The sequence below is a fragment of the Heptranchias perlo genome, chromosome 28, assembly GCF_035084215.1.
Source record: "Heptranchias perlo isolate sHepPer1 chromosome 28, sHepPer1.hap1, whole genome shotgun sequence".
Lineage (NCBI taxonomy): Eukaryota > Metazoa > Chordata > Chondrichthyes > Hexanchiformes > Hexanchidae > Heptranchias > Heptranchias perlo.
The window spans coordinates 39,429,536-39,447,795 of NC_090352.1; the positions used below are offsets into that span (position 1 = coordinate 39,429,536).

General features: G+C 46.8%; 1 protein-coding gene across 1 annotated transcript in view; it reads left to right on the top strand.

The window, feature by feature from the left end:
* Positions 1-3,211: 3,211 nt before the first annotated feature.
* The window catches only part of unc119a1 (unc-119 lipid binding chaperone a1), a 32,080-nt gene continuing 17,031 nt past the window's right edge, over positions 3,212-18,260 (top strand). Inside the window, exon 1 of the mRNA XM_068008570.1 lies at positions 3,212-3,578. Coding sequence (XP_067864671.1) covers positions 3,395-3,578 — 184 coding nt within the window. The 5' untranslated portion in view covers positions 3,212-3,394. The remainder of the gene's footprint in view (positions 3,579-18,260) is intronic.

The following is an 18,260-nucleotide window of genomic DNA, read 5'->3' on the forward strand; positions in this document are numbered from 1 at the left end:
AACATCACTAAAACAGATTATCTGGTCATTACCACAGTTTGGACCAAAAAAAGATAGATCTGAGTTTTTCAAATGGTGAAAAACTAGGAACAGTGGAGGTCCAAAGAGAATTAGGAGTCCATGTACACAGATCACTAAAATGTAGTGGTCAGGTACAAAAAATAATCAAAAAGGCTAATGGAATGTTAGCCTTTATAACTAGAGGGCTAGAATATAAAGGGGAGGAGGTTTTGCTACAGTTATACAAAGCCCTGGTTAGACCACGTCTGGAGTACTGTGTACAGCTCTGGGCACCGCACCTTAGAAATGATATATTGGCCTTGGAAGGAGTGCAGCGCAGATTCACCGGAATGTTACCAGGGCTCCAAGGGTTAAATTATGAGGAGAGATTCCATAAACTAGGCTTATATTCCTTGGACTATGGAAGGTTACGGGCTGATTTGATTGAGGTTTTTAGGATTTTGAAAGGAATCGATAGGGTAGATAGAGAGAAACTTTTTCCGCTGGTGGGGGAGTCTCGGACAAGGGGACATAGCCTTAAAATCATAGCCAGACCATTCAGGAGACAAGTTAGGAAACACTTTTTCACGCGAAGGGTGGTAGAAGTGTGGAACTCCCCCCCCCCCCCCCCCCCCCCAGAAAGCAGTAGATGCTCAATTAATAATTTTAAATCTGAGATCGACAGATTTTTGCTAGCGGAGGGTATTAAGGGATATGGAGCCAAGGCGGATAGATGGAGTTAGGATACAGATCAGATATGATCTCATTGAATGGTGGAATAGGCTTAAGGGGCTGAATGGCCTCCTCCTGTTCCTATGTTCCTAAAGACTTAGCTATTAAACCAGATGTCAGCCTTTTCCAGTGCCTTTTACAGTAGTGAGAGTGAAGGAGCATGCCGTACATAAGCTTATGGTCTTATGGCATTGCACGCACGCACACACCCGATATGAATTCTGCTGGCTATTATGAATGAGAAATAGTTGGTCCAGTTTGCACAAGTGTGATTTTTGGGATCATTAGCTCTGGGTTCCAGTTGAGGCCCTTCGTGACTTTCACTGTACCCCAGAAATCAGACCTTTATTAGCTAACACGCGGGGTGACATCCCTTTTGGCATGTTTAAATATACGTGACTGGGCTAGAGACGTGAAGGGGTGAATTTCACCGTATAGGGGAGTATTACAGGTACACAGCCTGGAACGGGTCAAAGATTCTCACCCAATATATGCATCAAAACTCCAGTGCGTTGGTTGCTAGGGTAAACTTATAAGGCAGCTAAAAGAAAATAAAGACTTGCATTTATATAGTGCCTGTTCACAACCTCAGGATGTCCCAAAGCGCTTTACAGCCAATTAATACTTTAAGTGTAGTCACTGTTGTAATGTAGGAAACAGGCAGCAAATTTGTGTACAGTAAGCTGCCACAAACAGCATTGAGATAATGACCAGATAATTCGTTTTTTTTTAGTGAGGTTGGTTGGGGGATAAATATTGACCAGGACACCAGGGAGAACTCCCCTGCTCTTCTTCGAAATAGTGCCATGGGATCTTTTATAGCCACCTGAGAGGGCAGACGGGGCCTCGGTTTAATGTCTCATCCGAAAGATGGCACCTCTGACAGTGCAGTATTCCCTCAGTAGTGCACTGAAATGTCAGCCTGGATTATGTGCTCAAGTCTCTGGAGTGGGACTTGAACCCATGACCTTCTGACTCAGAGGTGAGAGTTCTCCCCACTGAGCCACGGCTGACACCGCTAATAGCACATTGACTGCATTGAGAACTTTTTCAATTATTTTTTTTTCCCCCCAGGTCCTGCTTTTCATTCTAATTTTCAACTCTCCACTGCTGAAGGTGCTTTTTCTCACTGAGGTATAGTTCCAGGGATACAAGACCCTCCTTGGTGTGTGATTTATTAATAACACAAAAGAAAAATACTGCAGATGCTGGAAATCTGAAATAAAAACAGAAAATGCTGGAAACACTCGGCAGGTCAGACAGCATCTGTGGAGAGAGAAACAGCATTAACGTTTCAGGTCAGTGATCTGTTAGTAATGTTAGGCTATTGAACCAGAGAGGGTATCACTGCTGGACCCACTCCTGTCCTCAACAACATCTTGCATTTATACGGCACCTTTAACGTAGTAAAACGTCCCAAGGCGCTTCACAGGAGCGACTTTCAAACAAAATTCGACACCGAGCCGCATAAATGAGATATTAGGACAGGTGACCAAAAGCTTGGTCAAAGAGGTAGATTTTAAAGAGGGTGTTAAAGGAGGAGAGAGAGGCGGTGAGGTTTAGGGAGGGGATTCCAGAGCTTAGGGCCCAGGCAGCTGAAGGTGCAATTATGGCGTAATGAAAAGCAGGAGTGGACAAGAGGCCAGAATTGGAGGAGCGCAGAGATCTCGGGGGGTTGTAGGGCTGGAGGAGGTTACAGAGGTAGGGAGGGGGTGAGACCATAGAGGGATTTGAAAACAAGGATGAGAATTTTAAAATCGAGTCGTTGCCGGACCGCGAGCCAATGTAGGTCAGTGAGCACAGGGGGAGATGGGTGAACGGGACTCGGTGCGAGTTAGGATACGGGCAGCAGAGTATTGGATGAGCTCAAGTTTATGCAAGGTGGGAGGCCAGCCAGGAGAGCATTGGACTAGTCCTCACCTGACATCCACACTCGGCTACTTTCCAGTAGTCGGAGCTCTGGTTTAATTAGTCCTGATTCAATATGTGTGTTGGGATTGGGAAGAGATCCGCAGAGACCGTCACTCACAGATTAGACTATCTGTGCTGGCAGAGGCGACAGTGCCCTTTTAAGTCAGCTCTCCATTTGCACCGTCTTCTCCATAAATTAAATCATTGCAACATGCAGCATTTTATATATAGTAGTTGTCAATCATTATTTTTCCCAGCATTAAAATATAAATTTAATAAAAATATGAATGAAACCCGGTTTTGCTGAACAGGTACTGCAAACGGATTGTACCATTTCCTCACACAGCAGGGGGGAGGGCTGGAAACAGCGGGGTAAGAATGTGAGGCTTTCTGCCGAGAGGTGAGCTGGGAGGGGTAAATCCACCCCCCTTTGATTATTAGATAGAGCGCGGTGTTTTTGTGAATGGGATGTTGTGGGAGGAGGATGAGTCCATGTGGCGTGGTGGGTGAGCGCATTTCTTTCCTCCTCCTCTTTCCCCCCCCCCGGGTGCCAGTGGTGCGGTCCGTGCTGGATACATTGTAACGGTTTGAGTTCCGCTCCAGGTGAGACCCGCAGCTCGGAGCCGGAGCCGGAGCGGGACCGGGACCGGACCGGGATCAGGATCATCAGCGGCAGCCAAGCCGGCTCGGAAGGAGCGGGACCCTCGGCTCCGGGCAGGGGGGTGGGGACCGGGACCGGAGCCGGAGCGACATGAGCTTTTCTGGCACCAAAGCCCTGAGCAGCAGCGCCAGCGCCCAGAAGCCGGAGGCGGTCGGCATGAAGGTGAAGAAGGTGCCGCCGACCGAGGGGCTTCCGGCCACCACCGAGGAGGAGCTGCTGAAGAAGGAGAGCGTGTCCCCCGAGGACGTGCTGGGGCTGCAGAAGATCACCCAGAGTGAGTAGAGCCGCCTTTAAAGGGACAGGCACACACTGCTGGAGCAAGGGAGGGAGGGGGGGTACAGAGCTCCACAGCCCCCAGAACCAGGCACCTGGCGGGGGTACAGAGCTTCAGAGCCTCCAGTACCCTCGGTCGAGGCACCTTGGACTGTTGGGGAAAGGGGGACACAGCTTTAGGAGCCTCCAATACCCCAGATCCAGGCATCTGAGACTGTGGAAGGCAGGGGGGGAATAGGAGGCACAGAACTTCAAGAACCCTGAATACCCCAAACCCAAAACTCTTAGGGGCAAGGCCCGAGGATACCCCAAATCCAGATACCCGAGACTGAGAGGGGTCACAGAGCTCCAGGAGCCCCTGGATACCCCAAATCCAGGCATCCAAGATTGTGAAGGGCTGAGGCTAGAGGGGGCACAAAACCTCAGGAGTCCTCCAAGTCCAGGCACGTGGGACTAGGAGGGGAATAGGGGTAGGATTTCCCCCCTCTTTCTGGACAGTCAGCCCATGTAGGAGCGGACAGTAAATGTCCAGGAACCAACAGTGAAAGGAGTGAGATTGTGCATCTGAGCGAGTGAGACATATCGGGGTTAGGCCAAGCTGGGCTGCTTTTCTGAGGGAGCTGCCTTCAAAACCGGTCTCATTTCTAAACCCGAACTGAGTGAGCCTCTCCCTCAGTAAATGACATTTGACAACTCTGTTTATTGCTGCTCCAACTGCCGGTTAGAATACTGCAAGGGAAGGTCAGGTCTGTGATGTCACCCGGGGGGGGGGGGGATTTTTCAAAAACATTACAATTTTCGGTGTGTCGATGTACCTGGATGTCATTCACACCTTCCCTTGCACAACACGGGCTTAAGAGATTTTTAAAAAAAGAAACCCAGTACCGCTGAGTTAGCTAAGGTTGCAATTACTTTTATATGAAGAGTTGGGGAGGACATAAGGAGGGGTGTAAACCATGCTACAGAAACTGTGGGGGGGGTGGGGAGGGGGCCGATGTGCTGCTCATCCCCCCCCCCCTCTTTCCACCCTTCCCCCAGTGGTCGCCTGTGTGGAGTTAGATCGGAACAACGGGAAGCTGTGTTCCATAAACTGAATGTTTGTAACAGATGGTTATCCAGAACTGCACGGTGTGGGTGACATCACAAGGTCGGAAACGCTGATTTTCACCAGTGTTTTAATCCTTTAAACTTACTATTTAAACAGAAGTTATTGATCTCTGTGTGTAGATCTATGTATCAATTATGTTTCCTTCCCCTGTGGTTTGTAACTGGAGATACTTTGTGAGCGACTACCCCTTGGAGTTCTCCAGCCCTGGACTGGGGATATTCTCCCACCCTCACTGAGTGTGCCGGCTGACCATGTCTGCAACAAGAAAAAGTACCAAACACTAAACTTATAAAAGAAAGTGGGAATGTTTAATTCTATAATCAGGAGTTTGTTTATCCTGTCGTATGAACTCACTGGATGGAAACAGAAAATGCTGGAAATACTCAGCAGGTCAGGCATCACTCTTTGGAGAAAGAAACAGAGTTGTTTTTTTCAAAAAATATACTTTATTCATAAAATTTGCAGCAAAACATACAATAGTTATCATATCACATTCCAAATGTACACAATACAGATTATACAATTTGCAGGTTACATCAAGTACAGTTCATGACACTCTGGGGTGTCTCATTGCATTATACTCAATACAGATTATTGATTACAGATTCATTACAGGTACATTACAGCAATTTGAATTTTACATTCTGTCCGGGGTTTTTTCTCCTGATTGCAGCCCCTCGGTATACAATGGCGGGAAGGCTCTAAACGGTTGCCTTTCCCCACGGAGCCTTTGTGGCGGCCGCACCCAGCCTCGGTGCGTCCCTGAGCACGTAGTCCTGGACCAGAGTTAACGTTTCAGGTCGATGACCCTTCATCAGAACTGGAAGAAGTTGAAGATTAAACAGTTTATAAGCAAGTACAGAGCTGGGGGGTGGGGGGAGAAGAACAAAAAGGAAGGTCTGTGATAGAGTGGAGGGCACGAGTGATTAAATGACAAAAGGGATGATGGTGCAAGACAAGGAGGGTGGGAATGGGACAGGTTAAGAAACAATAGAGGAGCTGTAAATGGAAACATCTTACTGAGTTGTGAATTGATCGAGGATACGTGTTTTTTTTTGGTGATTAGGTGGGGGATGTTAGTGCTGGATTAACACTCTGCCTGAACTATGTACCTCACCCCCTCACTCAGAAGAACACCACTAGCTAAACCAGCATCTTTTCCACCTCCTACACTGGCCATTGTGAGGCCTCTGGCAGCTGGTACTCTCTCTAACTCACTGAGCACAAGGGAACACTTGCATCGCATCAGACTGCACTAAATTAGAACCCAGGTCCCTGACAGGAAAGTCCCGTGTCTAACTCACTGCCCACTTAAATAGTTTTATTCTCGTGTTTAAAAACTGTCAAATGCCATAAATGAGTCTGGTTAAAAATGAGTGCTTAATCTATGTAGAAACAGCAGTATGTCTGGTGCCTTTACTTCTGGTTAACTCTGTACGTAGCCTATAGGGCAGTGGATATGGTGCGGTAATTGGTTGTGGGAGGAAAAAACTGTTAGTGTAGCAACACCAGCCTTGTGATATCAGCACCCTTGTACCGCTGGGTTGCAGTCACTGGCTGTCATATTTTGGGACGTTATGACTTTTTTCCACAGTCCGGATTTGGAGAAGAGTTACTTTTAATGTTTTTTTTTAAAAGCAAAGTGTATTCACTCAAGTTTCCTTTTTTTAAAGGAAAGGCACCTAGACAAAAGATGCTTAATATGCTAATCACAGATGTTTCTCCCAGCGACTAAGCAAGCAATTTGTTAGCTTGTCTTGGGTAGTTGATAAACACCTTACACTCATTGTTTTGGGACGTCACGGGTCGTGAGCAGTTGGCAGGTCTTTCCTTCCAGCTGGAAAAGGAGAAAACACAGAGCCCGAGACTGTCGGGTTGAGCTAAGGGTGTAGAGGCAGTCAGATTTTTCTGTGAGAAAGCTGCAAGGGCTGTCGACGAGGTTAGAAATGCAAGAGTTCAGTTAGAAATGATCTTGTTTAAGTGAATTAAGACGACCTACTGATGTGGGCAAGTGTGACATGTTCTTTATTTTGTACCATTATATGAAGAAAAGGTGTATGGATTGAGTTAAGCGAGTCCAATCAGAACTGCTGCTCTGTATGCTCACCATGTCGAGACATAAAGCAGTTTATCAATCCATCTCAAACCTCACCTCAACCATGTTTACTTGGTCTGCCTTTGAGAGATTGAAGAAGTCCATTTCCAAAAGACACAAACACCCGGTTCGAGTCACAAGGGGGTGTTAATGTTACAACCCCAGATTATGATGGGAGCGGGGTGGGGGGTTACAGGTCTGTCACTGTATAACACTGGGGTACAGTACTAGTGGGTACTGGTCTGTCACTATATAACACTGGGGTACAGTACTAGTGGGTACTGGTCTGTCACTATATAACACTGGGGTACAGTACTAGGGGGTACTGGTCTGTCACTGTATAACACTGAGTTCTGGTTCGTGTTTTGCCATGGCACTGGGCTGAGGCTACCCCAATTTTTTCAGCTGGCAAGCCAAGGATTGGATTCTTTTGGGTTAGATTCCCCAGAGGTGAAAGGGCAGTGTGCCCCGATCTCTAGACATATAGTGGGACTTAGCTCCCAGATGATGCTTCACTGGGATACCGAGCATCATTGAAAGAAAGAACTTGCATTTCTATAGCACCTTTCACAACCTCAGGACGTCCCAAAGCGCTTTACAGACAATGAAGTATTTTTGAAGTGTAGTCACTGTTGGATGTAGGAAACGCGGCAGCTAATTTGTGGGATCTTGCTGTGCACAAACAGGAATGTGATAATGACCAGATAATATTTTTTTAAAGTGATGTTGGTTGAGGCATAAATATTGGCCAGGACTCCGGGGAGAACTGCCCAGCTATTCTTCGAAATAGCGGGCATGTGATCTTTTACGCTCACCTGAGAGGGCAGACGGGGCCTCGGTTTAACGTCTCATCCGAAAGACGGCACCTCCGACAGTGCAGCACTCCCTCAGTACTACACCGAGCGTGACAGCCTGGATTAAGGGGCTCGAGTCTCTGGAGTGGGACTTGAACCCACGACCCTGTGCCTCGGAGTCTTACCCTCTGAACCACGGCTGACGCCTTGATTGATTCCGTATCTGCTAATCTATCTTCCTGGCCGTAGATCCTCATATTTATGTCCTTGGTTCTACTTTTAAAGACTTTCACAGTGACTGGTCAGCACCTCATCCAGCCAGGCCACACCTCCCATCGTATTAGAATCTTTAGCACCTCAGTGTGTTGCATTCTATTCCCTGGCGCTCACTGCCACTACCTCGCCCGCCCGCCCGTCCGTTACATCTCTGGTAAATCCATCGGAATGATTTACGGTGCCTTTTATTGCATCTTAATGCCGGCTTATACAGTGTGAGAGAGTCGGCAGGTTTGTCTGTCTGGGGCAGATAAATCATTCCTCCTGCTGCCTTGTTTCCGACCCTGGTCTGTGCTGATTTTGCTGATGTCAGCCAGGGTAGGCAGCAACCCTCCAGAGCCTCCATCGGCTAGGGAGGGGGGGAAGGTGGCCAGGGTTCCCGCTACAGTTCCTGACATTTCCCCGTCCCGTCTCTTTAGAAAATGAATATGTGCGAGTTTCGGATGAGGACCAGGAGTGGGTTCAGCCGTGATGCCCCTGTGGTGGAATAGCATACTGCGCTCATTGTTTCGACTGGCACGTAAAGAATAGCCACAGGAGGGGGTCGGGGGTGCTCAGTCCCAGCGTCTTCAAGAAAGGAGGGGAGAAGATTGGGGGTGAGGGAATTGCACCTTGAGTGTTAATAATTGTCTTTCCTTTGCTTTGCCTTTGGGCAGATGGAACCATTACAGGTACGTTAGTTACAACTGTGTATCATGTGACAGGTTCTGAGGTGACATCTGTACAGGTGTGTTCTTATCAGCAACAATTTTATTCATCTCTTTTGGAACACTTTTTTTTAATCCTAATCCTCTCCCTCTTGTCTGTTTATATTATTTTGTAAACAATTTTACAACACCAGGAAGGAGGAAGCCTCCGAAAGCTTGTGAATTTAAAATAAAATTGCTGGACTATAACTTGGTGTTGTAAAATTGTTTACATATATTATTTTGGTATAAACTGATGACATGGTTGGGGGAGCAGGTGGGGGCTGGGTGTGAGGTTTGGGGAGGTGTTATTGGACACGGATATGGTCTGGGGGGGTGGGTGGGTTTGGGGGAGGGGCGGGTGTGGGGTTTGGGGAGGTGTTATTGGACACGGATATGGTTTGGGGGAGGGGCGGGTGTGCTTAGGGAGAGCTGTTAAGGCATTGAGGTGAATCCTGTGATGATACAACAACAACTTGCATTTGTCTAGCGCATTTAACATAGTGAAACGTCCCAAGGCGCTTCACAGGAGCGTAATCATAGAATCATACCAAGGTTACAACATGGAAGGAGGCCATTCGGCCCATCGGGACCGTGCCAGCTGTATGCAAGAGCAATCCTTCTAGTCTCATTCCCCCTCCCTATCCCAATAGCCCTGCAAATTTTTTCCTTTCAAGTACTTATCCAGTTCCCTTTTGAATCTGCCTCAACCACCCCCTCGGGCAGTGCATTCCAGATCCTAATCACTCGCTGTGTGAAAAAGTTTTTCCTCATGTCACCTTAAATGTATGTCCTCTGGTTCTTGACTCTTTTGTCAATGGGAACAGTTTCTCTCTATCTACTCTGTCTAGACCCTTCATGATTTTGAATACCTCTATCAAATCTCCTCTCAACCTTCTCTTTTCCAAGGAGAACAATCCCAGCTTCTCCAGTCTATCCACATGACTGAAGTCCCACATCCCTGGAATCATTCTAGTAAATCTCTTCTGCACCCTCTCTAAGGCCTTCACAACTTTCCTAAAGTGCGGTGCCCAGAACTGGACACAATACTCCAGTTGTGGCCGAACCAGTGTTTTATAAAGGTCCATCATGACTTCCTTGCTTTTGTACTCTATGCCTCTATTTATAAAGCCCAGGATCCCATTTACTTTTTTAACCACTTTCTCAACCTGCCCCCTTCAACAATTTGTGCACATATACCCCCAGATCTCTCTGTTCCTGTACCCCTTTTAGAATTGTGCCCTCTAGTTTATATTGCCTCTCCTCGCTTTTCCTACCAAAATGTATCACTCCGATTATCAGACAAATTCTGATACCGAGCCAAAGAAGATATTAGGACAAGTGTCTAAAAGCTTGGTCAAAGGGCATTTAAGGAGAGTCTTAAAGGAGGCAAAGAGGTTTAGGGAAGGAATTCCAGAGCTTAGAGCCTGGACAGCTGAAGGCACGGCCACCAATGGTGGAGCGAAGGGAGTGGGGGACGCGTAAGAGGCCAGAGTTGGAGGAGTGCCAAGGTCTCGGGGGGTGGGGGTTGTAGGGCTGGAGGAGGTTAGGGAGGTGGGGGGGGGGGTGGAGGAGGTTAGAGAGGTGGGGGGGGGGTGGTTGTAGGGCTGGAGGAGGTTAGAGAGGTAGGGAGGGGTGAGGGTCATGGAGGGAGTTGAATGCACGGATGAGCATTTTAAAATCGAGGTGTTGCCGGTTCAGGAGCCAATGTAGGTCAGCGAGCACAGGGGGTGATGGGTGAACAGGACCCATCGAGTTAGGATACGGGCAGCAGAGTTTTGGATGAGCTCGTATTTACGGAGGGTGGAAGATGGGAGGCCGGCCAGGAGAGGATTGGAATAGTCGAGTCTGGAGCAACCTTCAGAACTTGCTTGGGACATTGTTGTTGGGTTACAAGGCCGTCATGTTGTTGAAAGGGTGAGCTGGCACACATCATGCGGGGGACTGAACGCCCGTTATGTTTATTTCTGAAACCAGCTATTTATTTTCTTAAACATCTGATTTGCAACACACTTGCAGCCAACAGCAGGAGCCCACTGTGCCAATCACCAATTAACCCACTATCCCTTCTGGCTTGTCAAGTTTCTGAAACCACTCCAGTCAGGTACTTTGCAGATGGTGATTTTTTTTTCTCTCCCTCAGTGGTCTTGAGCATAGGAACAGGAGTAGGCCATTCAGCCCCTCGTGCCTGCTCCGCCATTTGATAAGATCATGGCTGATCTGTGATCTAACTCCATATACCTGCCTTTGGCCCATATCCCTTAATAACTATGGTTGCCAAAAAGCTATCTATCTCAGATTTAAATTTAGCAGGGTGTCTCTCCCCTGGAGATTTTCCTGCTCCCAACTTCCTCCGCTGGGAGCTGGATATACGTCTGATGGTGAAAGGGATAAACAGAGTGAAAGAAGAGAAATGCTTTCTCGGGGCAACCCAAAGGCACGTCACACCCATTGAATTCACAATCAAATTGTGCACAAGATTCCACAAACAACAATGGCAGGCCTAGTGATGAAGGTTGGTTCGTTATCTGAGTTTCATTTTCCACAAGATCATTTTGAACAATGCAGACACTTCCCGTTCCAGCATGCAGCTGTTCCTTAAGCTGTTATAGAATCACAGAATCTTACAACACTTGCAGCCATTCTGCCCATCATGCCTGTGCTGGCTCGTTGAAAGAGCTGTCCAATTAGTCCTGCTCCCCTGCTCATTTCCCCAAAGCCCTGCAAATTTTTCCTTTTCAAGTATTTATCCAATTCCCTTTTGAAAGTTATTATTGAATCTGCTTCCACCGCCCTTTCAGGCAGCGCATTCCAGATCAGAACAACTTGCCATGTTAAAAAATTCTCCTCATCTCCTCTGGCTCTTTTGTCAATTACCTTAAATCTGTGTCCTCTGGTCACCGACCCTCCTGCCACTGGAAACAGTTTCTCCTTATTTACTGTATCAAAAATTTTCATGATTTTGAACACTTCTATTAAATCTCCCTTAACCTCCTCTGTTCTGAGGAGAACAATCCCAGCTTCTCCAGTCTCTCCACATCACTGAAGTCCCTCATCCCTGGTACCATTCTAGTAAATCTCCTCTGCACCCTCTCCAAGGCCTTGACATCCTTCCTAAAGTGCGGTGCCCAGAATTGAACACAATACTCCAGCTGAGGCCTAACCAGTGATTTATAAAGGTTTAGCTTTAGTACCCTGTGCCTCTATTTATAAAGCCAAGGACTTTCTGGATAAAGAAACACTCCTGACCTAAACTTACCCTTTACAACTCTGTTTCTTTTTTAAACTGTGGTTATTTGTGTTGCAAACAGCTGCAAGGCCAGCCCAGGAACTTCCTGCATGTAGTAAGAGAGGATATCCTGACATGTTAAATAGCAGCCTGATGATGTCCATGTTTAGGAGGTGCAGTGGGAAGGGGGTGCAGTGGTTCTATTACTGGACTAATAATCCAGAGAACGTGAGTTCAAATCCCCACACGGCAGTCTTGAGAATTTGAATTCAGTTGGAAATAAAAAATCAGTAAAAGTGACCATGAAGCTGTCAGATTGTCTTAAAAACCCAACTGATTCACTAATGTCCTTTTTAGGGAAGGAAACCTGCCGTCCTTACCTGGTCTAGGTCTATATGATTCCAGTCTCACACCAATATGGTTGACTCCTAGCAAGCCACTCTGTTACCTTCTCAGGGCAACTAGGGATGGGCAATAAATGCCAAGGCTTCTTCGGCAGCACCTCCCAAATCAGTGACGCCCACATCCCGAGAATGAATGAATTTTAAAAAATTCAACACGTTCCTTGACTCCTCTCAGATGGTGCAACTGAGGGACACCAGTCAAGGCAAGAAACAAGATCAACAGGTCAACATCAAGTAATCACTGGTCTGTCTCTCCCCCCACCCCCCGGCCCCGCAATGGGGCACTGTCCGATCTGATACTGAACCGCACAGGCCAGAAAGGTCCAACCGAGGTGGACACGAGCCAGGATTCCCTCTCCTGATCATTGTGCAGCCACTCCTGCCAGAAACCCTCCCTAGTGTTACCCAAGTGACCGTTCTTCACGCGCGAGACTAGACAGGATTGACGGTCAGTCAGTTGTTCATGGGGGGCATCACAGCAGAGCCCAATCTTGTCCTGACCAAACAGCCGCACATCTCTCACTTGCCAGCAGGGGGTGATCAGAAGCAGGAAACTAGGCTGGTTTTAACCCTCACGAATCGGGGCTCAGGGTCGCTGAGGCCAGTTGTCGTCCCCCCAACCTGCTGAGATCAGCTGCCTCCGCATAGGCCAGGAATTAAACTTGGGACTTTCTTGGTCCCCAAGGCCGAATGTGACACTAGGCCATCGAGGGATTGGATAGAGCTTCACTGGGACTGGAGGGAGGTGTACAGTGGTGTTCCCCAGGGGTCGGTGCTGGGACCACTGCTTTTCTTGATATATATTAATGACTTGGACTTGTGTGTACAGGACACAATTTCCAAATTTGCAGATGACACAAAACTTGGAAGTGTAGTGAACAGTGAGGAGGATAGTGATCGACTTCAAGAGGATATAGACAGGCTGGTGGAATGGGCGGACACGTGGCAGATGAAATTTAACGCGGAGGAGTGCGAAGTGATACATTTTGGTATGAGGAACATGGAGAGGTCATATAAACTAGAGGGCACAACTCTAAAGTGGGTGCAGGAACAGAGAGATCTGGGGGTATATGTTCACAAATCGTTGAAGGTGGCAGGGCAGGTTGAGAAAGCGGTTAAAAAAGCATACGGGATCCTGGGCTTTATAAATAGAGGCATAGAGTACAAAAGTATGGAAGTCATGATGAACCTTTATAAAACACTGGTTCGGCCACAACTGGAATATTGTGTCCAGTTCTGGGCACCGCACTTTAGGAAGGATGTGAAGGCCTTAGAGAGGATGCAGAAGAGATTTACTAGAATGATTCCAGGGGTGAGGGACTTTAGTTACATGGATAGACTGGAAAAGCTGGGGTTGTTCTCCTTGGAACAGAGACGGTTGCGAGGAGATTTGATCGAGGTGTTCAAAATCACGAAGGGTCCAGACAGAGTAGATAGAGAGAAACTGTTCCCATTGGCGGAAGGGTCAAGAACCAGAGGACATAGATTTAAGGTGATTGGCAAAAGAACCAAAGGTGACATGAGGAAAAACTTTTTTACACAGCGAGTGGTTAGGATCTGGAATGCACTGCCCGAGGGGGTGGTGGAGGCAGATTCAATCATGGCCTTCAAAAGGGAACTGGATAAGTACTTGAAAAGAAAAAATTTGCAGGGCTACTGGGATAGGGCGAGGGAGTGGGACTAACTGGATTGCTCTTGCAGAGAGCCGGCACAGACTTGACTGGCCGAATGGCCTCCTTCTGTGCTGTAACCGTTCTATGATTTACACAAAACCTGGGGGTCCTGACACGGGAAGAGACTGCTAGCTGTTTAAAACACAAAACTGAAAGAGAGGCGTCCCAAACCGCACATGGGGGGGGGGGAAAGGGGGGGGCAGCTGGTTTGCAACCTGACAAAATTCTACATCAGGCACACGGTCCAGTAAAACTTGCCCCATGTTCACCGACAGGACAGTCTGTTCTGTCCAGAGAATCGACGGGGAGGTGGGGGGTGAGAGGTCCTCAACATTCCCAAAGGCAGCTGCAAACCTTCACCTGTCCCTCTGCTTGTTTGCTGATTAGGAAGAAAAGAGGGGGGTGGGAAAAATCAGAGTTAAACAAAGCCCTCTCTGTGTGTGAGACTGCATTTAGATCAGGGCACAGAAGAAGGCGGAAATGCTGATTAGAGACTTTGACTGAAATGGCAAAAAATAAACCCCCTTTGTACGTTGAACTGGGCAGCACTGAGAGAGCGGTGTTTGAGAACGGGAGGAGAATGCAGACGAGACTGCTAATGCAGGCAGCCCGACCGGCAGTTAAAGGAAAAGACAGACTTGCATTTATAAATGGCCTTTCTCGCATCCCAAATACTCCAAAGTGCTTCACGTACAAAGTACTGCTTTAAAGTGCAGCGATTGCTGGATAGTCAAACGCAGCAGCCATTTTGCGCACAGCAAGATCCCGTACAAACAGCAGCAAATGAATGCCCCCAGTTAATGTTTTTTGATGGGGTTGGGTGAGGGAGGAATGTTGGCCCGTGGAGAACTGCAGCGGTTCAAGACGATGGCCCACCACCACCTCCTCAAGGGCGACCAGTGGGTGGACAATAAATGCCGGCCTTGCCAGTGACACCCGCATCCCCAGAATGATTTTTTTAAAAATTCCCTGCTTTTAATATTGGCCTGAGCGGGCAGATGAGGCCTTGGTTTAACATTTCATCCAAAAGACGGCTCCACCAGCACAGCATGAGCCCACAACCTTCTAACCCAGAGGTGAGAGTGCTACCAACTGAGCCAAGCTGGCAAGTGTAGCTGTAACCTTTGAACTGATTTACACTCTACACTCCAGCACGGTGCTGGGCAGTTCCCCGACAGCCCACTGCCCCGACATAATTCATTTTCAATACTTGCTCGTCCTGACCCCTGTTTTCCTTACGCGGAGATTGTGAGAGGATCGTTTCGCAGCAACGCACAAATCTATCCGGCCGATCCCACCAGCTACAAACCCGCCCCCGGCCCGTCTCGACATGGTCCACAGACAGGGAAACGCAGGCCTGGACCCATCACTCAGTGACTCCGGCCTCATACAGACAGACTGTAAAAGATTCTACAAGTATGTAAAAAGAAAAAGATTGGTGAAGACAAATGTAGGTCCCTTACAGTCAGAAACGGAAGAATTTATAATGGGGAACAAGGAAATGGCAGAGCAATTAAACTAATACTTTGGTTCTGTCTTCACGGAAGAGGACACAAATAACTTCCCAGAAATGCTAGGGAACCAAGGGAGCAATACGAAGAACTTTTATAGTTATATTAGGAAAAAGAGGGTGGTCAGGAGCAGTGTTGGCCCCTTAAAAACTGAAAGTGGAGATATTGTCATTGACAATGGGGAAATGGCGGACATGTTGAATAATTACTTTGCGTCAGTATTTACAGTAGAAAAAGAGGATAGCATGCCGGAAATCCCAGGAAAACTAATATTGAATTGGGGACAGGGACTCGATTAAAATCAACATCAGTAATGCAACAGTAATGAAGAAAATAATAGCACTAAAGAGTGACAAGTCCCCAGGACCAGATGGTTTCCATCCCAGGGTTTTAAAGGAAGTAGGTGAGCACATTGCGGATGCCCTAACTATAATCTTTCAAAGTTCTCTAGGTTCAGGAACTGTCCCTCTAGGTTGGAAAATTGCACATGTCACTCCGCTTTTTAAGAAAGGAGAGAGAGGGAAACCAGGGAATTATAGACCAGTTAGCCTGACATCTGTTGTGGGGAAATTGCTGGAGTCTATAATTAAGGATAGGGTGACTGAACAACGAGAATTTTCAGTTAATCAGAGAGAGCCAGCATGGATTTGTGAAAGGTAGGTCATGCCTGACAAACCTGATTGAATTTTTTGAAGAGATGACTAAAGTAGTGGTCAGGGGAATGTCAATGGATGTTATTTATATGGACTTCCAGAAGGCATTTGATAAGGTCCCACATAAGAGACTGTTAGCTAAGATAGAAGCCCATGGAATCGAGGGAAAAGTACAGACTTGGTTAGGAAGTTGGCTGAGCGAAAGGCGACAGAGAGTAGGGATAATGGGTAGGTACTCACATTGGCAGGATGTGACTAGTGGAGTCCCGCAGGGATCTGTCTTGGGGCCTCAATTATTCACAATATTTATTAACGACTTAGATGAAGGCATAGAAAGTCTCATATCTAAGTTTGCCGATGACACAAAGATTGGTGGCATTGTAAGCAGTGTAGATGAAAACATAAAATTACAAAGCGATATTGATAGATTAGGTGAATGGGCAAAACTGTGGCAAATGGAATTCAATGTAGACAAATGTGAGGTCATCCACTTTGGACCAAAAATGGATAGAACAGGGTACTTTCTAAATGGTAAAAAGTTAAAAACAGTGGATGTCCAAAGGGACTTAGGGGTTCAGGTACATAGATCATTGAAGTGTCATGAACAGGTGCAGAAAATAATCAAGAAGGCTAATGGAATGCTGGCCTTTATATCTAGAGGACTGGAGTACAAGGGGGCAGAGGTTATGCTGCAGCTGTACAAAACCCTGGTTAGACCGCACCTGGAGTACTGTGAGCAGTTCTGGGCACCGCACCTTCGGAAGGACATATTGGCTTTGGAGGGAGTGCAGCGTAGATTTACTAGAATGATACCCGGACTTCAAGGGTTAAGTTATGAGGAGAGATTGCACAAATTGGGGTTGTATTCTATTGAGTTTCGAAGGTTAAGGGGTGATCTGATCGAAGTTTATAAGATATTAAGGGGAACGGATAGGGTGGATAGAGAGAAACTATTTCCGCTGGTTGGGGATTTTAGGAGTAGGGGGCACAGTCTAAAAATTAAAGCCAGACCTTTCAGGAATGAGATTAGAAAACATTTCTACACACAAAGGGTGGTAGAAGTTTGGAACTCTCTTCCGCAAACGGCAATTGATATTGGCTCAATTGCTAAATTTAAATGTGAGATCGATAGCTTTTTGGCAACCAAAGGTATTAAGGGATATGGGCCAAAGGCAGGTATATGGAGCTAGATCACAGATCAGCCATGATCTTATCAAATGGCGGAGCAGGCACGAGGGGCTGAATGGCCTACTCCTGTTCCTATGACTAGTGAGAAGGAGAAATTAGTATTAGTGAAAAAATAGTGCTGGAGAAATCAATGGGACTGAAAGCCGATACATCCCCAGGACCTGATAATCTGCATCCCAGGGTATTAAGAGGTAGCCATGGAAATAGTGGATGCATTGGTTGTCATCTTCCAAAATTCTATAGATTATGGAACAATTCCTGCAGATTGGAGGGTGGCAAATATAACCTCACTATTTAAAAAAGGAGGGAGAGAAAACGGAACTACAGACCGGTTAGCCTGACATCAGTAGTGGGGAAAATGCTAGAGTCTATTACAAAGGATGTGATAACAGGACACTTAGAGAATATCAACAGGATTAGACAAAGTCAACATGGATTTATGAAAGGGAAATTGTGTTTGACAAACCTACTGGAGTTTTTTGAGGATATAATGAGTAGAATAGATAAGGGAGAACCAGTGGATGTGGTGTATTTGAATTTTCAGAAGGCCTTTGATAAAAGTCCCACATAAGAGGTTAGTGTGCAAAATTAAAGCACATGGGATTGGGGGTAATATACTGGCATGGATTGAAAATTGGTTAACAGACAGGAAACAGAGAGTAGGAATAAATGGGTCTTTTTCGGGGTGGCAGGCGGTGACTAGTGGGGTACCGCAGGGATCAGTGCTTGGGCCCCAGCTATTCACAATATATATCAATGATTTGGATGAGGGAACCAAATGTAATATTTCCAAGTTTGCTGACGACACAAAACTTGGTGGGATTGTGAGTTGTGAGGAGGATGCAAAGAGGCTTCAAGGCGATTTAGACAAGTTGAGTGAGTGGGCAAATACATGGCAGATGCAGTATAACGTGGATAAATGTGAAGTTATCCATTTCGGAAGGAAAAACAGAAGGGCAGAGTATTATTTAAATGGTGATAGATCGGGGAATGTTGATGTACAAAGGGACCTGGGTGTCCTTGTACACCAGTCACTGAGAGCAAACATGCAGGTACAGCAAGCAGT